The sequence below is a fragment of the Hyperoodon ampullatus genome (genome assembly GCF_949752795.1).
Source record: "Hyperoodon ampullatus genome assembly, chromosome: 18".
NCBI classification, from domain to species: Eukaryota; Metazoa; Chordata; class Mammalia; order Artiodactyla; family Ziphiidae; genus Hyperoodon; species Hyperoodon ampullatus.
In genome coordinates, this window is record NC_136931.1 from 31,613,783 (window position 1) to 31,637,057 (window position 23,275).

At 37.5% G+C, this 23,275-nt stretch overlaps 1 protein-coding gene across 4 annotated transcripts in view; it reads left to right on the forward strand.

Moving 5' to 3' along the window:
* RPGRIP1L (RPGRIP1 like) overlaps positions 1-23,275 on the forward strand; it is a gene marked incomplete at both ends in the record, with an annotated part of 94,413 nt that overhangs the window by 65,927 nt on the left and 5,211 nt on the right. For all 4 annotated transcript variants that reach the window (XM_079723141.1, XM_079723142.1, XM_079723143.1 and 1 more), the window contains 2 exons: positions 11,443-11,626; positions 20,121-20,205. In XM_079723141.1, coding sequence (XP_079579267.1) covers positions 11,443-11,626; positions 20,121-20,205 — 269 coding nt within the window. The remainder of the gene's footprint in view (positions 1-11,442; positions 11,627-20,120; positions 20,206-23,275) is intronic.

The following is a 23,275-nucleotide window of genomic DNA, read 5'->3' on the forward strand; positions in this document are numbered from 1 at the left end:
TCACAAAATTGAGAGTGAGAGTAGTGTCCTAGATAAACATCATTTATGCCAATTACGCTATGAATTTCAATTATCTACTACACTGTAAGCAATTTAAGATTATTCAGTTTCTTTTTTTCATGTTACAGAATCTGACAGCTCATAGTTATTTTTTAGAAATATTGATCCTTAAAAGGAATCTAACAGATTTCCCAGGACTTAGACATATTACTTGGTTCTTCCTCTTTTCTTCATGTCTGTGATGTATAATTAATCATAGATTACTTCATTTTGTTTCATTTCATTTACAACATTTATGAGCTTCACTTTGTCAGAATGAAATGCTTGTCCCCTCCTTTCCTTTCCAAGGTGGCATAATTAGTGTTAGCATCTTTTTTAACAGCCTACATAAAGTTTAGTGGCTGGATTAAATCAAGTCATTAACATAATGTGCCACCCAATTTGCCCCTATCTCTCTTCGTTTCCAGGACATCAAAGTGCCACAGATCACCAGTGTAATTGGGCCTTGCTGGCCTGTCAGATTCCGTCAGCCTGATGACTGCTGCTTTTACTAAAAAGCTTCTAGGCATGATAATTACTGGGCGTGGGGAGTCTGAGAAATGTAAAACTTTGGACATTTCTCTATGAATATTTTATTAATTTGAATAATCAGAAGTTAACAGTATCAATTTGATGTATAATACATTGATTAAAAGCCTTGTTTTAGGTCCTCAAAATAGACATCAAAACCGAAAATTTGCATCTGCCATAGCATTAAAAAAAAAAGAATTATCAAACCTTCTTTCACATTATTCCTAATTTTACCATTTAAGCAATGCAGCTTTCAATTTTTACAACTAAATATATTGCCTTCAACTCACAGATTTCTTAAAGTGTGCCCACAGGTGAGAATGGGAGATCACAGGCTAAAGAGTAATGATCTTTTTTGTGCAATGCACATTTACATCTTTCTCCGTTCCTACTAATAGCAGTTTTGTAAAAGCTGCCATATTCAATCGGACTAAAATGCAGTCCCACCCGGATGCCAGGTTCTCTTGAACATCATGAGCTGGCATTCCCAGGTGATCGCAGTAATGATGTCCAGCAAAATATGTTTTAAAGCTTTGGAAAGCAAAATGCATAAAGCAGCTCACCACTTTTAGCACCCATGTATTATACGTTGTTAAATCACCTCAGAATCAAAGACGATATCCTATCAGTGGGTAGAGTAAGCCCCTCCCACTGTTTTACATATGGAAGCTTAAGCTAGATAACCGGAAATGCTGGATTACTCTTCTGATAGTAATTGCCTTTAAAACTATTTTTTATATTTTGTAACTTAATTATCTCTTACTAATATACCGCAGACATCTTTCCATAGCAGTATACTCTATTTCTTTTTTTGCATATGCATAATATTACATTGTATAGCTGTACCATATTTATTTAAATAAGCACCTTTTGGTGGACCCTTTGGTTTCTATCAGTTTTTGCTAATACAGACATTTCCAGATTAAGTGTTTTTGTACAGAACATTTTTATACAAAATGTGTAGAAATTACTGTTTCCTCATATCACATTCTTGTCAAATTTATGAATAAGAAATATCTCACTGATGATTCCATTTAAAAAGAAGCAAACAAAAAGGTATATTTGTTCATATATAGTATATTTGTACATACATACATATGTATTTTTTTCACACACACACACTGTATTTTATTTTTACAAGAGATAAATAAACTGACACCAAGCATTGTAAATGGATGACCACAACAAAAGCAACAATGATTGCAATTACCAAACACGAAACACACTCATACTATGTCATAATATTGACATTCAGTCCAGTAATCCTCCACTGTAACAGCTCCTTTACTTTGCAGTGATAATTGATTTGTATATTTTTTGCCTCTGAGTCCTTGTGGGATATATTTTTTTTTATTCAAACAGAAAGTCACAAAAATTATAATCATCCTCATCAGTTCACTCAGTCCCATGTAATTAATTTTTCTTCATCTTGATCTTTTGTTAGCACTTTTATGAATTCATCAGTTTTCCATTAGAGTTCTGAAAATGCTTATTCATTCAGTTCAGCAGTATAGTCAGTTATCAGGAACCTGTACTTGTCAGAGTCTTTTCCATGAATTCCTTGAAGATGAAACCCTTTTATAGGAACATTTTTGCAAAAGCATCAGAGTTCACCCAGAACTGTCTGTAAATGACAAAAGACTTAAAAATGACCACAGTTAAAGATTTGATGAAAGTTCATAATAATGCAATTGACAAGGAAATTTAGTTATTTCTGAGATATACATTTTAAAGTAATAACTAGAATTATGACTTATAACATTATGCCAGAACATATAAGATTTTTAGAAATTTCATGTAATGTCTGAAACATTTATGTTAACATATTTCCATACAGATAACCCAAAGAAAGTTTAGTATTAGTTGTTTGTTTGTTTATACTGCAGGTTCTTATTAGTCATCAATTTTATACACATCAGTGTATACATGTCAATCCCAATCGCCCAATTCAGCATACCACCATCCCCACCCCGCCGCGGTTTTCCCCCCTTGGTGTCCATACGTTTGTTCTCTACATCTGTGTCTCAACTTCTGCCCTGCAAACCAGTTCATCTGCACCATTTTTCTAGGTTCCACATACATGGGTTAATATACAATATTTGTTTTTCTTTTTCTGACTCACTTCACTCTGTATGACAGTCTCTAGATCCATCCACATCTCAACAAATGACTCAATTTCGTTCCTTTTTATGGCTGAGTAATATTCCATTGTATATATGTACCACAACTTCTTTATCCATTCGTCTGTTGATGGGCATTTAGGTTGCTTCCATGACCTGGCTATTGTAAATAGTGCTGCAATGAACATTGGGGTGCATGTGTCTTTTTGAATTATGGTTTTCTCTGGGTATATGCCCAGTAGTGGGATTGCTGGATCCATACATATGTATTTTTATATGAGCATACAGATATAACATTTAGGTTTATGTAAGCAAAGAAAATGTCTGGAAGTATATAATCCAAATACTGTTAGCAATGAGTATCTCTGGGACATGGGTCAGGGCAAGGGTCAGCAAACTATGGCCCATGTGCCAAATCCAGCCCTCTACCTACTTTTTTTGTGTGTGTGTGTGATACGCGGGCCTCTCACCGCTGTGGCCTCTCCCGTTGCAGAGCACAGGCTCCAGACGCGCAGGCCCAGCGGCCATGGCTCACGGGCCCAGCCGCTCCGTGGCATGTGGGATCCTCCCGGACCGGGGCACGAACCCGCGTCCCCTGCATTGGCAGGTGGACTGTCAACCACTGCGCCACCAGGGAAGCCCCCTCTACCTATTTTTATAAATAAAGTTTTATTGGAGCACGGCACACTCATCATTTACATATTGTTTGTGGCCACTTGACTCTACGAGAGCAGAGTTGAGTACTTGCAACAGAGACCATATAGCCTGCAATGCGAAAAATATTTGCTGTCTGGCCCTTACAGAAAAAAATTTGCCAAGCCCTGAGTTAAAGAATGGGTAGAAACAAGGAACTTCTATATTTTACTTTTTAGGATTTATATTGTTGGATTATTTTTAGTGATGAGTATAGATTGCTTCTAAAAAGGAAATAATTTGTTAGCTAATTCTGTACTAAAGTGTTAAATAATAACTAAAGAACACTTTACTATGAATTGTAGAAGCTTTTCTATAAATAGAAAGGGCCAACAAATAAAGGGTGAATCTTTTCTGGTTTAGAGCAATGGTTCTCAAAGTGTGGTCCTCAGACCAGCAGCATCAGCATCGCCTGAGAGTTTGTGACAGATGCAAATTCTTGGGCCCCACACTAGACCTAATGAATCAGAAGCTCTGAGACTGGAGCCCAGAAATATGTGTCTTGTCAAACCTTTCAGGTCATTCTGGGGTGTGCCAAAATTTGAGAACCACAGCTTTAGGGAAAGGCAGTACTTCTCACCATGGCTGCATGTTAGAACCACCTAGGAAACATTTCTAAATGCCAGGGCCCAGGCTCCATTCAGATCAGTTAGATCAGAATTTTGTTTAAAACTCCCCCAGTGGTACTGATGTGCAGCCAAAATTGAGGACCACTGTTCTATAACATCTGTTCTCAATGATGGTGAAAGTGGAATAGCATATCAAAATAACCTAAAATTGAGGGTCATTTTTAAAATTCTCTCCTTCCTTCACAGTACTGCCATAGTAAGCCACTTTTGATGATGAGAATGTGTCATATCCCTCAGGTGTATTAGGACAAGAAAAAATATTCCAATCATCGCTTTAGAACATGCAGTAACAAGCTTCTGTAATTTGCTGACCATTACAGATACAGTAATTTACATGGTATATAAGGGAGGCAGTGTTCTAAAAATAAGCTTTCTTAACCCTAGCATGAGTCTGATCTCCATCACTGAAGTTTTCACTATTTATATTATTTGTTCAACATAGTATCTTTTAACAGAACATAATGAGAAAAGAAAGATTACTGTCACCAATGGAAACTGGATTAGGTTTGTTTTGTTTGTTAAAAACGTTACCATTGGGCTTCCCTGGTGGCGCAGTGGTTGAGAGCCTGCCTGCCGATGCAGGGGACACGGGTTCGTGCCCCGGTCCGGGAAGATCCCACATGCCGCGGAGCGGCTAGGCCTGTGAGCCATGGCCGCTGAGCCTGCACATCCGGAGCCTGTGCTCCACAACGGGAGAAGCCACAACAGTGAGAGGCCTGCGTACCGCAAAAAAAAAAAAAAAAAATTACCGTTATTTGTGTGTGTGTGTGTGTGTGTTAATTCCCAATTTGGGAAGTGAAGTAGGGATCTAAAGTATCTCAGAAATAGTAAGCAGTATGTCGGAAATATGTATTAAATTACTACTTCTGTATTAATTGTTGTGTGTTAATTTTATAATGGTAGAGTATTCAACATGCAATGTATGATTTTTGTTGTTTTAGGCTGTCATTTTATCTCAGCTGCTCAGGTGTCACTTAATAAATAAATAAATACTTAACTATTAAAACTATTAAAATGGAATAATCTCTGTAAAAAAAAAAAAAAAGAAAAAACATTATTACTTCAAGAATTGGAGTTTCTCTTTACTCTTATTTCTCCCAAAGAGCTATTATTTTTTTAAAAATCAAAGACTTTTCAATCAAAACTTGTATGAAGAGTGGATTTGATTCCCAATCAAATTCCTTCTAAGTGGAAGCTTTGGAGCCTAGTGTGAGGTCTAGGGGACTTATTTTGAGTCTTTGAGATGACTGTGCCAGCCCCTAGCCTGAAGAAGAGAAGTTGTAAGAATCGCCATTAATCGTTATGCAGCCTACCCTACTTACGTATGGCTCTGTCAGTACCAATGGAGAGTTGGACTTTTTTTTTTTTAATAAATTTATTTATTTTATTTATTTATTTTTGGCTGCGTTGGGTCTTCGTTGCTGAGCACGGGCTTTCTCTAGTTGCTGTGAGCGGGGGCTACTCTTCCTTGTGGTGCACGGGCTTCTCATTGCGGTGGCTTCTCTTGCTGCGGAGCACAGGCTCTAGGGTGCGTGGGCTTCAGTAGTTTTGGCGCATGGGCTCTAGAGCGCAGGCTCAGTAGTTGTGGCACGTGGGCTTAGTTGCTCTGTGGCATGTGGGATCTTCCCAGACTACGGGTCGAACCCATGTCCCTTGCATTGGCAGGCGGATTCTTAACCACTGCATCACCAAGGAAATCCCAGTTTGACTTTTTGAACCAACTATTTTGAGCTTGTCTTAGAGCTCACTTCAATTAAACTTTTATTCTTAAAGGACATAGACATAGATCATCACCTTCCATTTCCATTTTGTGTCTATTGTTTTGTTATAAAGTGCCAAGTTCTACATACCTTGGCTCCTATAGGTAGGCTTTAATTATATTTATTTATACACACACATACACATATACAAAGTATTTTTATGCTGATAAAATAATACTCATGTAAGCTTATATACCATTTGGGAAGTAACTTGATAATCCTACAAAGTTGACTTTCTCATACCTATCACCCAGCAATGCCAAGAGAACCACTCGCATACACAAGAAAACATAAAAGAATGTTCAATGCAACATTCTTTGTAATAGCAAAATATTTTAAACAACTTAATTGTTCATCAATAGAGAAATAAATAGACTAGAGATTATATAGACAATATAAATGGAATTCTATACAACAGTTAATATTAATGAATTAGATTTTAATTATAACCATGAATAAATCTCAAAAATATAGTATTGAGTGAAGAAATTGCAGAATGCTTAATAGATGATGATACCATTCATATAAAATCTAAAAACAGAAAATAATATATTGTTTATATATATATGCATACATAATAGAAAATATAAAAGCTTGTTTGGGAATGATACACACCAACTTCAGGATAGTGATTACCTCTGGGGGAAATTAGGAAGAAGGGGAAAGGAATTGGGAGGGGGTGCTTTTCCCTGTATCCGAAATATTTTATTTCTTCCACAGTAACAGCAAAAAGATTTAAATCAGATACAGCAAAAAGGTAACATCTGTTTAAGCTGTTGAGTACTTGAATATGCCAAATTATTTTCTTTATAGTTTAAAAAGTTAAAGAAATGCTTATTCACTGTAGAATTAAGAATGAAATAAAACTCACATGCAATCTCACCATAGTGAGATTTAAATCTAACTGACTGAAGCAAGTTCCAAACCTTTATCAGAGGCTATTCTCAGTTAAGCAATACTGTGTTTAAGGGCTGTCAAGTTGAATTAGTTTTTAGAAGCCTAACAATCCAACCCCATTGTGGCTGCTGTGATGGTTGAAACCAGAGGAAGAATTCAGCATGATCTTCTGAAGTACAACATAAAAAATTTAAGCACGCCAATAAAAGCCCAAGTAAATACTATAGAGAAATATGGCCTAAAATGTGAATTATAACATCAGTCAGGAAGCAGTAGTGGAATTGAGCCAAAATCATGAGAACTCTTAATGTCTTTTTTCTCTGAGAGTAATACAAGCTGTCATCACATTTCTAGATCATTCAATCACATAAAGTATAGTGTCCATCTATACAGACAACTAAAAAGGAGTTGCACACAGTTCTTATTTGAGTGATTTCTGTTACTGCTGTTCACCACAATCAGAAATTTTCAATGCTCTTTTTATATGTTGATGCTGACATCTCGCTAACTAGGGAAGCTGATACGATAACTGGTGAAGAGGACAAAAACAGTACTGAAAGTAGCATCACACCTAGTAACATGTTCACACGCATAGAAAAGAAACAAAACAAGAAAAGCCTGAAGCCTGAAGAAAAGCCCTATCCTGGCTGGCTAACCTATGTATGAGCAGGGTGTAATACAGAGGTATGACCAGTTGTATTCCTCTAGTAATCCTGAACAGACATTATTCTGCATCCATCTAAAAGGCTATGCTTCAGTCACTGTCATTTGAAACAGTATATTGTTACCCCTTCCAATTCTCCTAATTGAAATTTTTTTCAGTATTTTATTAATAAAACTTTCAAACATACAGAGAAGCTGAGCTAACAACAGTACCCTACCCCTAGATTCTACAAAACTGATCGGTGTTTGTAATAGTATTATTTAATTAAAATCTAGAATGGCAAGATTTCTATACATTTTTCAACAGTTAGTAATCACCAACTTCCCAAAACGTAGTAGATACAATAAATATTTGTTAAAGGTGAAAACACTAATAACTGCGGCCCCACATATTTCTGGCAATATATAAAAGATATTCTGAATAGATAGAGGACATTCAGCGTCCCTTGACTCTATATCATTAAGTATTTATTGAGAGCCAGATCCTAGAGAGGATGTTAAATAGCAAAAGATGAATAAGTTATGGTCCTGGCCTCCAGGAACTCACAGTCTACAGAGAGAGGCACATATGTAAACAAATCCATGCAATACAATGTGACTAAAAAGTGCAGTGAGGGCCCAGAAGAGGAAGCAACTCAGTCTTAGAAATCAGTAATGCTCTCATAAAAGGAGTACATGCATGGCCCAGGGCCTCAAATAAGTGGAATTTTGTCTGATAGAGAAGATTTCAGATGCAAAAGCTCAGCAATATTAACAGTACACCACAGGTCTGGGGAAATGGCGCGAGTGTAGGGTAATAGGTTTTCAAGCAGAAAGGTGATACCTGATTTGTTTTTAGGGAAAGAACTGCCACCAGAAGAAGAGTTGAGGCTGCAGGCAAGCAAGTAGACAGGCAGAAGTGCCTCACCTCTCTTACAGCCATGAGAATGGAGCCATTTTTTTTTTAGTGTGTACTGCATAACCACACCAGTGATGTAATAAGCAAGATAATAGTCCCTCTATAACTGAACTTAGAGCCTCGTACCACCCACCTGTCTGCTTACAGTTCTGCCAACCAGTTATTTTTTATGATTCCTTCTGATTTCTCCCTTCTCACTCTATAAAACTACTTTCTAATACTAGGAAACTGTTGAATTAGTTCCTTCCTCAGATCATGTGAGAACATAAAGAAGGAGTTTCTCTAGAGATAAAAATGAGAAAAAAAAAAAGAAAACACATCTTGTTTTGTGCTTATATCTCCAGTAGCTGACACAATGTTAAAATATCTTAAGCTTTCTGTAACTCAGTGAAACACTGAAATATTTAGGAAGTAAAGTGAACACGAATGAGTGATCTATAGGATATGGTGGATGTGAAAATGGAGATCTGCAAGAATGGCTCCAAGGTCTCCTGGTTCTGGGTGACCATGTGGATGGTGATGTCATCACCTGAGATAACAAATATCTAGAGGATGAATGAGACTGGGGGAGAGAAGAGATCATGAGTTCATTTCTGACAGTAAGTTGGAGTTGTCTGCTAGTCAGTTGATGTGCTTCTTAATCTTGAAAATCTTCGTATATAATCTAGTTGAACTTTTGATTCACAGAGCCATGAGAACAACCAGAATTGTTCCAGTGCTGAAAAATAAGTTGGCTAGCCCAATTAGCCAAAATTTATAATGTTTAGAAATTGTTTATTCAGGGTGTGCTTCCCTAGATATATACTGTTTGGAACTTATCCCTTTTTGGATTTATTTTAGCTTGGTTCATGTAGCATCAAAGGAACAAAGAAATGATAACTAATAACTCTGTCAGTTAAGTTAGAGAATTAAAAAGGACATATGCTAGAGGTAATGAGGCTGGGTCAGGGTGGGGGGAATAACAGAAAAAAAAGAAAAAAAAATCTAGACCAGAAAGAAGATAGACATCCTAAAAATAATTTTAAAGCTTTTTTTTTTGGTTAGTGCAGTGGGTTTTCTTTTGCTTTATTTGGTTTCGGTATTTTGTTTGTCTGACTGTGATCCAAGTACCTACATTTATTTAGAATTATATTTTGTATGTAGGCTTATTTGACAGCCCAAGTTCGTTCTTACAGTAATGCAAGTTTTCATTTGGGGATTGTACAGTTAATATATTATTAGTTTAAAAACCACTTAAATAAATTTGGTTCCCCTGCTATTTAAAAGTTAATTTGTCTCTTCATTGGGTTCTGTGATAAATTTTAAATTTCTCTCCTCACAATGTAGAAATAACCATGTATACCTCTTTTGCCTTTTTATAGCTATTTTCTAAAAATGATTCTTTTGTGCAGAAGCAGGAATGTTTTATGCTATTGTCATAACAATTCTAAGTTTGTCAAATTACAAGTTATGTAAAAGACTTAATTATGCACTGTGCTGCAGTTGAGCCAGAATTATAAAATATGTGTGTGCGTGCTATTTTGACAACCACAATACATTTTAAGGAAAAATAATATCATTTAAAATACCTTCTTTACCATGTTAGTCTTCGGCAAGCAGAGAAGGGCTTTTCTGAAGTGAGATTAGACAATAGAGCCAACTTCATTTTTTATGCACGTGAACCGAGAGGGCTTGAGGTTATTAGTTGAAACCGAGTAACCTTTCCAGGCTTTCATCTCTTTCTTTTCAAATTTGAATATGAAAAGCATATTCAAGTCAAAGACCATCACTTTAATGACATTTGGCAGTCATTTGATTTATTAGGTTTTAGAAAAAATTTTCCTTTAAATATTTCATCATACTATGCTAATCCTAGTAATATTGCCAGCTGCAGCCTTGTACCTGTATTAGTGGAGACAGAATGGTGTGGAATTTTCTCTGTCATCCTAGTAAAATTTCCATGAATCTACTGAATAATAAAATAACCTTATTGAAATATTCAGATTTAGGTTTTTAGTTAAAGTGTCTTAGAATACATAATAAAAGAAAATGTCTTTTGAAAGAAGGGGGTAAAATTACTTCATCAAATATTGAGGGGGTTTGCCAGCAATGGAAATTGTTCTTTATGGGAATATTTTTACAATAGGGTACCTATGCTTTTCAATTTGATTAATTATATTATATACTTTGAAATATAAAAATAGTAATCACTATGGTGAATTTACATACTGATTTACATCTGACAATGAATTCCTAAAAGTTGGTTATATAAGCAGGTCTTAGTATCAGGATTTTTAATTATTATTATAAGTTATATAATTTATAGTAGGATGCCTCTGAATTTAATAAAGAGAGATTTAGTAAGGGGGAATAAAGAACAAATTTTAAATTGTAAACATTTAAAATCAAATGTAAACATTTAACCGAGGAATTGTCTTGGTGTGATCTAATTTTTAAGTCATAGTCTTATCATTTGTTTTAAATTATTACTCAAGGAAACATATGTGACTCTCATATAATGTTTGTGACACCAAAATCTATTAAATAAGGATTGAGATGAAAATTACACAAATATATATTTTTAGTTAATTCTGTAAAAATGAGATAAAAATAAATTACAAGAAAATGTGTTAAATTCGATAAAAATTTTCTGTCTTTTGTTTGAAAACTTACTACTTATTGAATGAAATATGTTATGGCAGATTATATAAGAGAATGAACTGTAGCCCTAGTTAATATGGATTCGCATAGCTACTTATGTTAGCATAGTAGCTATAAAGTATCCAATAGGCTTTGATCTCTGAATAACCAAAACTTTCTCAGGTACCGTAGAGTAAATAAAAGCAGTGATAAACATGTATTTCATTACATAGTTTGAAACAAGGCCAACTGATACATGTCATTCTGAAAGTAATCGGAGATGAAGATCTCATAATCTTCATTCCTGATGGACTACTGGTGGGGTATTTATAGCCTCAAATGTAAATCAGGAGACTGTTGCCGTGACACTGTTAACTTCAAACCCTGGGGCATTAGAAGCTCATTCTCTCTCTCTCTGTCGTGAATAATCTATCATGTGTAACTAGACAGTAGGGTACAATACCTTCCAAAAAAGAAATCAGTGAAGGCCACTGCCTTTATGTTTTATTTAAAATTGATAGTGGAAAAGAGTGAAGGATTTTTTGTTCGTTTTATTTGTTCTGTATCTTTTTTTGTTTTTGCTCTTTAAACAGCCATCAGAAAATATTCGGATTGAGATCATAGCTCTAAGCCTTAATGATTCTCCAGTAACTGCAGATGATACTATCCAACGACTATTCATTGAGTGCCGATTCTACAGTCTTCCTGCTGAAGAGACACCTGTGTCACTTCCAAAACCCAAGAATGGGCAGTGGGTCTACTATAACTATAGCAATGGTAGGTATGGTATTTATAGTATAAACTTTTATCTATGAAGGAAGGAAGCCAAAGGAACCAGGAAAAAGTACATTTCTCTAATGTTCACATAAAATCATGAAAGTGTTGTCAGAATAGATTAATGAAAGTCAAACCTGTAGCATAAGGATTAAGAAATTAAATTTAAGGTACAGTTGGCCCTCTGTATCCATGGGTTCCACATCTTCAGATTCAACTAAAATACGTTGGAAAATACTTGGGGGAAAAAATTCCAGAAAATTCCAAGAAGCAAAACTTACATTTGCCATGCATCAGTAACTATTTGCATAGTATTTGCATCTATTTACATGGTATTAAGTTTTATAAGTAATCCGAGATGATTTAAAATATACAGGAGGATGTGCACAGGTTATATATGAAAATACTACACCATTTTATATAAGGGGCTTGAGCATCCTCAGATTTTGATATCTGTGGGGTCCTGTAACCAATCCCCCTCTGATACTGAGGGACAGCTGTAATGCTGAAGTTAAAAGAAAACGAAAACAGTGGGAAAACAATGTTTCTAGATGTTCCTGCTATATCATAGAAAAATGCCACCTGTGTCTACAATTGAATTTAATCAAAAAATATGATATTTCAAGGAGAATAAAAGTACTAGTTTTTTTATCATATGATTCTAACAGTTTAATGGCCTAATTATTTCTGCATTTCTGCTCAATGTCATCACATAGATGTTTTTACAATATACATGTATATCTCTCCCAGTATCTAGATGCTCAGGATTTTAATTGAGGGATATAAGTTCTTAAAATATCTTTTCTTTTTTTAGCCCACACATCCCTTCATAGCAGCAGACAGGTTTTCTCTTTTAGGGCTTTACCTATCAGCTAGTTGATATGAAAGTAGACCCAATAGGCACCCTGTAAATTCTTAGATCAACCAACTTTAAGACGTTTTTAAGGACAGTATATATCAGTGTATAATTAGAGGAGAGTAAAAAGATCATATCAAGCTGCCATGACCCTAAGTTAAAAGTGCTTATTAAGTTCTTCAAAAACCCTATATTAAAACAAACCAGAAAGATGGAGTGTTGCATTATCTTTAACCAAAAAGGCCATCTCATGCTAGTTGAACACCAATATTTTTTTCTCACCAGTTTCATAAATTTCATTTTAATCAACATGTATAATCATGCTATTGTACCACTAGGATTACAAATGCTCATGGTTTGTTTGTTTGTTTTGAAGTTGGCATTTTTAGAAACGTGCTCATTGCTTGAAACAGTAATCATGAGTATCCAGAGATCTGGTCTAGTCTTCCTCGTATCTACAATTCTTACTAGTTACGAGAACTTGGGCAACGTGTTTCAATTTCGTGATTCCCTGTTTTATCTGTTGAATAAGGTGCTAAGAACCCTTCCAGCTCAGATTCTATAATTCTGTGATAACAGGTGGGTTGAGAAGTCACATGGGAAATAAGTAACATGGTCAGGACAAGAATCTGATTTCTCCTTCCTGTCATTGACTTGATCTAATAGAACATTTCCAAAAATATTTTCTCAAGCTTCCTAGAGATCTTTTAACTGCAAAGTATCAGAAAAGTAAGCCATGATTACGATATTATTAGTAATGAAAAAACTGTTTAGTCAACTAATTTTTTAAAAATATTCCTCAATTTTTTAAAATTATTATTTCTTCTTTTTTTTTTTTGGCTGCGTCAGGTCTTAGTTGCAGCATGTGGGATCTTTCCTTGCAGCGCACAGGCTTCTCTCTAGTTGTGGCGTGCGGGTTTTCCCTCTCTAGTTGTGGCGCGTGGGCTCCAGAGCACGTGGGCTCTGTAGTTTGCAGCACACGGGCTCTCTCGTTGAGGCGCGCGAGCTCAGTAGTTGTTGAGCGTGGGCTTAGTTGCCCCACGGCATGTGGGACCTTAGTTCCCTGACCAGGGATCGAACCCACGTCCCCTGCATTGGAAGGCGAATTCTTTACCACTGGACCACCAGGGAAGTCCCTAGTCAACTAACTTTAACGAAGGTACCACCCAAGAAAAGAGACGAGCCCTTCTGGTTTTTGTATTATTCGTTGTAAAGAGCAGCAGTAGACTGTTTGGTTGGACTGACAACAAAATTGTTTTTTAGAAATTGGTTGTACATTGAGACACTTGGCGATGCAGCAGAACAGAGGTTTCCATTTGCTTAGGGAGCAATGCACATCATTCTTTGGATGAAACCTGTGATACATGCTCAAGTATCCTGAATTTTGTACATTCTCACATGGTGACCTAGGTCTGTTTGGGGCTTTTTGTTGGTTTATTGGTTGGTTGGTTGGCATTGATTTGGTTGTTTTAAATGTTTTCCTTTTACTGCAAGATACCCTACTATCTAAATGGTATTTTAAGAGTTGCTTATGTTTCTAATGAATTAGTCATTTGATATCAACAAGAAAACCAGTCATCTATTAGAATTTAATTCATTAGAAGTGTTTACTGTACCTTTCTGCAGTTTCTATTCCTACCTATTGAGAATTGACTATATAGAATTTTCAAGGTTAATTGAAAAGAATTTTAAGGATATTTATCTGGTGGGAAGGGAGAGGAATGCACTTTGTGCTTAGAAGCAAATTAATGCTGTTTTATATCTACTGTATCTGAAAAAATGAAGTCCTAGATCATCAGCAAATTTGAGAAATAACATTAACCTTGGAGAAGGTTTATTTTTTACTTGAGTAGGACATACTGAAACTGTTTATTTTTAAATTACTACGTTTGCATCTCCTTCATTGCAGGAGAATCTCCTTGAATCTTTGGTTAATAAGTAACTATCTCACTCATCTAATTATTGTAATGATTAACCATTCACTTGTTATTTGATATAAAAGGTCAAATGTAGGCTTACATCTTCCAAATCTTATTAAATGTTAATGAAAGTAGTTTTATTTCCAAACTGACGTTTTAATTGAGACAGAAAATTTAAAGGACACTTAGTACATGCTGTCTCCTATTTGAACACCGTACCAGACGAGAGGTTAACCAAAACTTGCAATGATTTTTACCCTGCATTATGACTTGAATCTATTCAAAAGGGGTTTGTATACTGAGGCCTAAATTAGGTACATAAATTGAGAGGTTTAGACTAGTGATCCCCAGGATTATTCGTAGCCTAATTCAGTCTCTTTATTAAGAGGTGTTAATACCAGTTTCACATACACAAAATATATATCTTTTTAGGGCTACTAATACTAGAAGAAAAAAAAGAATCAACGTTGAATTAACTTGCTAGACACTGGTAGCAAGAACAAAACATTTGTATTTTATTGGGCTTGAAAAATTTGCTTGGAGAACGCTGAGAAAGCAAGAAAATAGTTTGGAAAAGAATAAGATTAATGGTAGGTCTACAGAATGTTGTCTGGGCTGAATAAAGTCTTCTAGGGAGTTGACAGTGGGAAGAAAAAAGATTAATGAAATCGTCCAAAGTTTTTATGAGACTTATACAGATCTAGGCCTTTAGTCTCTGAGCACTGAACGGTCTATCTGTTGGAACAATTAAAGTTTAATGCAGAAGATGAAAAGGATGCAGAACTTTAGATTTGGTTACTAATGGGAGGAAAAACTTGGCAAAGATAAGGACTGGGGGGATGATAACACTTTAACACAAAAGTTATCTTCAAGGTTATCAACCCTTTATATGATTAAACCATCTGCATTTCTTCTGCCAAATGACATTGATAAAGAAAATAAGGATTTCTCCAGCCTGCAGAAGTGAGGGATGTGTTTTTAATGGTAGACAATTCAAGATCAACTCAAGTATTTAGACTACTGGTTTGTATCTTGTTTGAGACATATGCTTTCAGTAAATTTATGTCAAAATCTAGCAAGTCCTAAACAAATGTGATTTCTGATGAGAATGAAAGGTAAATAGCTTAACTTTTGGAGAGTTCTGATACGTTTCATAATCACCAGAATTGCTTTTTAAAGGATGTATTTCAAGTTTTGAAATTGTAGATTTTTTTTAACCATCTAATTCAGAACACCAAATGGATGTCCTTGGGATCATGACCTAATTAGAGGTAACCAAAGTGTCTCTATCTCCCACATGTTTAACAAAAAAAAAATGTTTACTAGTTCCTGATCCTTTTCAAAAATCAGGCAAAGGAGTGTTGGGCCCAAACGTTGGTTCTCAGTGGTATCCTGACCAGCAGAAGCAGCAGCTGGGAAGATATTAGAAATGCAAATTCTCAGGCCCTACCCCAGACCTACTGAATTAGAAATGGAAGGTGAGCTCAGTTATCTGCATTTTTAACACATCCTCCAGGGATTCTGATGCGCATTAAAGACTAAGAACCATTAGGCTAGATTAAGATCCCCAGTCTAGGCCTTGTTTGTGCAAGCAGGAGAGCTGTGTAGTTCTAACTTGGTACACTTTTGGAGAACCAAACTCATCAGTAAGTAGCTTGAGTTTTTTCGAAAAGGAATTTTTTTTTTTTTGAAGTATAGTTGATTTACAATGTTGTGTTAGTTTTAGGTGTACAGCACAGTGATTCACTTATAGATAGATAGATAGACAGACAGACAGACAGTTAGATATCTTTTTCAGATTCTTTTCCCCTATAGCTTATTACAAAATATCAAGTATAGTCCCCTATGCTATACAGTAGGTCCCTGTTGTTTATCTATTTTATATATAGTGGTGTGTATCCGTTAATCCCAAACTCCTAATTTATTCCTCCCCCTACCTTTTCCCCTTTGGTAACCATAAATTTGTTTTCTATGTCTGTGGGTCTGTTTGTTTTGTAAATAAGTTCATTTTGATCTTTTTTCTTTTTTGATTTCACATGTGAGCGATATCATATATTTGTCTTTATCTGGCTTACTTCACTTAGTATGATAATCTCTAGGTCCATCTATGTTGCTGCAAATAGCATTATTTCATTCTTTTTAATGGCTGAGTAATATTCCATTGTATGTATGTACCACGTCTTCTTTATCCATTCATCTGTCAGTGGACGTTTAGGTTGCTTCCATGTCTTGGGTATTGTGAATAGTGCTGCAATAAACATTGGGGTGCATGTATCTTTTCGAATTATAGTTTTCTCCGGATATATGCCCAGGAGTGGGATTGCAAGATCATATGGTAACTCTATTTTTAGCTTTTTTAAGGAACCTCCATACTGTTCTCCATAGTGGCTGTACCATTTTACATTCCCATCAACAGTGTAGGAGGGCTCTTTTTTCTCCACACCCTCTCCAGCGTTTATTATTTGTCGAAAAGGAATTTTTGAAAGTGTTCAGTCAAGAGAACTGGTTAACGCACCTGGACCAGATGTAAATATCTAAAGCAATATCCCTTTAAGAAAGAGTGAAAGGAGGGTGAGATGACCTCTCTTGATACAGTGATGGAATTCTCTCACACATCCCAGTCTGTGCTAACAACATGGTTGCAGCTTAAACAGCAGGAAGAGCTCTGGCTTCATGTGGAAGAAGGAGAAGGTATAGCATGGAGGTTAAGAAGGCAGGCCATGGGGCAGACCTTCCTGGATTCAAATTCTAGCTCCACCACTTTCTAACTAGGTAACCTGAGGCAAATTACTTACCTTCTCTGGGTCTGCTTAATCATCTATAAAATGTGGGTCAGCATGGTTCTTAACAGATTTGATTGCAGTAAGGAAAGTATTGAGTGTAGTACATAGTACATAATAAACATCGCTCAATAAATGGTGGCCATCACTATTTTTGTCTTCGTTAAGAGAATAGGATATACAGTGTGCTGGTCAACTGGATGAAGCAGAAGGTGTCACAACTATACCATTTTTTTTTAACAATTTCAATGGTAAAGATTTTTTTAAAAAAGTTAAACATAGAATTGCCAAAGATTTAGCAATTGTACTTTTGGAAATGTACCCAAAAGAATTAAAAGCAAGGACTCTGACAGATGTTTGTACACCATGTTCATCACAGCATTATTCACAATAGCCAAAAGGTGAAACCAACCTAAATATCCATCAAAAGACAAATGGATAAACAAAATGTGCTGTGTTTGTATGTATGTGTGTGTATGTGTATATACATGTACATACAGGAACATTATTGAGTCTTAAAAAGGAACGAAATCCTAACACATGCCATAGATGAACCTTGGAAACATTATGCGAATTGAAATAAGCCAGACACAGAAGGATAAATATTATATGGTTCTACTTAGAAGAGGTATCTAGACTAGTCACAGTCATAGAGACAGAAGGTACAATAGTGGTTACCAGGGGCTGAGAGGAGGAGGGAGTTGGAAGTTACTGTTCAGTGGGTATGGTTTCAGTTGGAGATGATAAAGTTGTGGAGGTAGATAGTGGAGATGGCTACAAAACAGTGTGAATATACTGAATGCCACTAAGCTGTATGACTAAATATGGTTAAAATAGTAAATCTTATGTTATGTATATTTTATCACATTAAAATTTTTTTTTCAAGCTGTTGAGATTCATCAGAACTGGTCTAGTTTAATTGAAAGACTATTTGGATGCTAGACGTTGAATTCAGTCTTTTTTTTTTTTTTTAAATCACTGAGATTACCCTTGTCTTCAAGCAATGTAGACCACTATAGTTAACAACACTGTACTGTGTATTTGAAAGTTGCTAAGAGAGTAAAAAAAATTGTCACCATGTGAGGTGATGGATGTTAACTCACTATGATAAATATTTTGCAATATATACATATATCAAATCATTATGTTGTACACCTAATACTAATACAATGTTATATGTCAGTTATATCTCAGTAAAACTGAGAAAAATTATCACAAAAGAAATGTAGGCCAGTATGGCTTAAAAGCTTTAGAACTCTGAAGTCAGAAAGGATATGGTCTACCATATCTTGAATTGGTAATTAACAGCAAAAACAAAAAATTCTGATTTGGAAAAAAAAGTTCAAATTTAGCTTGGTGTACTGGTGGCCAAATGAGGTCTCATCTCCCAGCATTAGTGGAAAAGCATGACTTTTTTTTTAAGCATGCCTTTTTAGCATTGATAAGTAGAACACTATATTTACAAAATTTACAAGAACCCTTTGTCTTTTATGATTCCTGTAAATCTCAGTAACCTATATCATCGGTCACATTTACTAATATGGTACCATGCAAAGAGCAAAAAGCTAAGAGCTGCTGTTTGACCTTGGTTCTTCCTTCTCTTAAACTACCAGCCCATCTCCACACAGACCTTTGTGCCTCACTCAGTGCCCAGCATGTGCCATCCCTGGCCCTCGGCTAATATTTGCTCAACTAGCCAACGATTAAATGAGTTGATAGCATCATAATTTGAGATTGAACTCAAATTGTCCAGGGTAACATTCTCAGTATGAAATATGTTTGTTCCCAACGGAACCTGGCTTTAGAACTGTCATGGTATCTTTCACCCTTTGTGTGTTTTTGATCAGGGATTATCTCTAAATTGAGATCTGGTCACAGGAGAGACTTTAACTCCAAAATGGCACCTGAAAAAGAAATGTCTTCAGAAGTTAACGCATGACTGAAAGGCTGCCGAGCTGAGAAAAAATAATCAGAATGAAAATTAGAGTGTTCACACTCTGAGATGCCATTTTCCCAAAGTGCAGACATTTACAGTTTCACATGTTCACTGTCTTCTTCCTGGTGGGTCTTTAGATGAGTTACCTAATCTTATATTTCAGCCAAGTAAAGTCTAACCACACTCCTGCATGCCAGCGTGAACCTTTGAAAACCAAAGACAAACTTCACACCCTAAAAAAGCCTCTCTCGGGCTTCCCTGGTGGCGCAGTGGTTGAGAGTCCGCCTGCCGATGCAGGGGACACGGGTTTGTGCCCCGGTCTGGGAGGTTCCCACATGCTGCGGAGCGGCTGGGCCCGTGAGCCATGGCTGCTGAGCCTGCGCGTCCGGAGCCTGTGCTCTGCGAGGGGAGAGGCCGCAACAGTGAGAGGCCCGCCTACCAAAAAAAAAAAAAAGCCTCTCTCTCTCCCTTCCACCACAGGTCTCTCCCGTACCCCCACGCAACCACCAGCAAGCGTCAGCCTGTGGACTTCCTCGACCCATTGCGCTAGGCTGCCTCTTTTATTGCATGTTGTGGCAGGAGAGAAGGATTAAATTACCAGGGCTGTCAGGAAGGACAAGCTCTCTGCCATACATTATCATATCACTCGCTTCTTGGGTGAAAGAAAATGCAGTAAATCCCTCAAATACAAAGCAATAAAGACCGCTGGCTTTTACTGTCACGACTGCCACTGCCATTAACAGGCAGTGACAGCGATGTGGCACTCTTAGATGTTGCTTGTATCTTTTCTGACAGTGTGCACGTAAACCTGCCAGTGACATGACATTAGATCACATGACTGTTCAGATTTGATTCTGGTTTCCAGCGCGGCTTTCTTTTCCCATGCGTACAAGTGAGGTGGTATGACTTGCGTCTCTAAAAACAGTTATTTATACACATACAGAATGGTACTAATGTAGCATATTCCTGAGTGACTTCTTGCGGATTTTTTTTTTTTTTGGTTTAGTGATCTACGTGGATAAAGAAAACAACCAAGCCAAGAGAGACATCTTAAAAGCGATACTACTTAAACAAGAGATGCCTAATAGAAGGTACATTTAAGCATTCTAAATTATCTGGCGGTTTATACAAAGTAGATCTCTGTAGCGTGGTGTGGTGGGGAAAAAAAAAGCACAAGATGAGGAAGCAGAACACCTTACTTCCCTGATTCACTCAGTGTCCTTGAATGAGTATGTGACCTCTCTGGATCTCTTTCCTCCTAGAAATATCACAGCCCTGCCTATCATACAGAGTAACTGTAAAGAGCCTATCATGCTTTGCCAACCAAAAGACTGTACAGTGTAGTATATAAAGTATCCCATTGTCAATCAAGTATAACTGTAAAGCACCTAACAGTGATTGCCAGGAGGGGGCGCTCTGGACTCAATGGCTGGAATATAAATTCTTGTTCTATCACTTACTAGCTGTCTGACCTCTGACAACCACCCAGTGCCTCACTTTCTGCATCTGTAAAATGGAGATAATACAGGGTGGTTGTAAAGATTAAATGAGATGATATGTGTAAGATGGATAGAATAGCGCCTGACACAGAGTAAGTGCACAGTAAGTATTCATTGCCGTCATTATAAGCAGTAGTAATATTATTATTTGTAATAGCTCATCAGCCTTTCATACCAATTTTTACCTCACTAGCACTTTTTAATAGTTCATCATTTCATGTTATTTTTAATGCTTTTTGGGGGCAAACTTGAACAGGACACTTTGCATTTTTGGTCAGTAGAGAAATTATACCCTTTCGAGAAGGAAAAAAACCTGATCTTAATAAGTTCTTGCTGGACTTCCCTGGTGGCGCAGTGGTTAAGAATCTGCTTGCCAGTGCAAGGGACACGGGTTCGAGCCCTGGTCCGGGAAGATCCCACCTGCCGCGGAGCAAGTAAGCCCGTGAGCCACAATACTGAGCCTGCGCTCTAGAGCCCGCGAGCCACAGCTACTGAAGCCCATGTGCCTAGAGCCCATGCTCCACAACAAGAGAAGCCACCGCAATGAGAAGCCTGCTCACCGCACCGAAGAGTAGCCACCACTCGCCGCAAGTAGAGAAAGCCCGCACGCAGCAACGAAGACCCAACACAGCCATAAATAAATAAATAAATAAATAAATAAATAAATAAATAAATAAGTTCCTGCTTTTGAGTGAGCTCCCATCCATGCAGTCTGAGGAGTTATCTAAGTGCTGCCCATCAACCCCTGAGCTGGGGGCTTCGCCAACGCCCCTCTGCTGGCTTGTCCCCGTTGGCCTGGGTGGACCCTTTATCTCCCTATTGTCCTCTTCTCCTTGCCTTTATGGCCCATCAGTGACAAAGCCTCTCACTGCCTCAAACCAGCACTTACCCCTCCCCCACATGAGAAAGAGGCTGAGGTTCATCTGTTTCCTAGAGGCCAGGAAGTGAACGTTAACCACATTATATTTTTCAAAAGAGCTTCCAAACTAGCATCTGACCTTCTGTTTCATGAAATGAAACTGAAATTCTTAGCTCTTAGGATCTGACAGTGGCTTTTTCTTTAACTCCTTGAAATACATGTATTATTTCCTTGGATTTTTTTTTTTTTTTTTAGATACATGGGTCTTTCACTGTTGTGGCCTCTCCCGTTGCGGAGCACAGGCTCTGGACGTGCAGGCCCAGCAGCCATGGCTCACGGGCCTAGCCGCTCCGCGGCATGTGGGATCTTCCCAGACCGGGGCACGAACCTGTGTCGCCTGCATCGGCAGGCAGACTCTCAACCACTGCGCCACCAGGGAAGCCCGATTTTTTTTTTTTTTTTTTTGGCTGCGTCGTGTCTTAGTTGCAGCATGTGGGATCTTCATTGTGTCACACAGTCTCAGTAGTTGCGGCGTGCGGGCTCTCTAGTTGTGGCATGCGGGTTCAGTAGTTGCAGCACTCAGTCTCAGTAGTTATAGCACGTGGGCTTTCTTGTTGTGGTGTGTGGGCTCCAGAGCACGTGGGCTTAGTTTCCCCGCAGCATGTGGGATCTTCATTCCCCGACCAGGGATCAAACCTGTGTCCCCTGCATTGGAAGGAGGATTCTTAACCACTGGACCACCAGGGAAGTCCCTCCTTGGATCTTGATTCTGAAGAAAGAGTAGGAAAACCCTATTAATTGCCCTGAGGTTCTGTTTTTCCCAGGACGGTAGATAATCACTCAGGTTTTACTTACTTTGTATACTTCAGCTTCTTTCAAGGCCACCTCAAATACCACCAGCCCCCTGGGGTATCCCAGGTCACTAGTGATTAAACAGCACTGGCCATGTCATCTACTTCTCTGCGGTCAAGAAGCTGGGTCATCACTGCCCAGAACTGAGCTTTAAAGATAAAAAAAAGTCCACCATAGCTGTAATGACTCCCGCTCTCCCATCATTGTTTCCCTAAAAATTTCTAAATGCCCACAGAGGCACAAATGTTCATGTCATTTTAGATGCTGCAAGAGGCACTGCAGGTGCAGAGTGACTGGCTCGGGGCTGATGACAGCTGAGGGCTTGGAGCGCCGGCCACGTGCTCCTCGGACTGCCAGGGGAGGGATGGGGCCATCATGGGAGAATATCCCTGTCCCATTTCTCTCCCTTGACAGTATCATTTTCTTAAGGGGGAAAAAAAAAAGGAGTTTACATTTACATTTTTCCACAACCAAAAGACAACTGTTATTCCAATGAGTGTTCTCACCTTTTTTAAGTACTCTGAGGTCACATTACTTGAAGTACCTCCTAGTTTATAAGAATTCATTTTCTCAGACAGTAGCCCCCTTGAACATTGGTGATAACTTATAGAGCCACAGTTAGATAGGTTTGGCCAATCTTCTCTGACACACATAAGATGATGTGCATTGTATAATGAATCCCATATAGTACCTTTGCATTCTGCCCCATGCTATATTTGCAAATATACAAGCGTCACTTTAAAAGGGAGGCAACACATTGAAATGGGAGTCTGGAAATTATTTATTTGAAGTCATGGTTTTGACACCGACTTAAGGTTCCTTTTTGGTTTCATTTCTTCCCTTTCACAATGTTCTACTGTACAGATCCAACATAACTATCAGCACTCCAGTAGGTAAAACTCACAGGTGAGCCCTTAGGCTCTTCTATCCTGTTTCATATAAAAACGAACT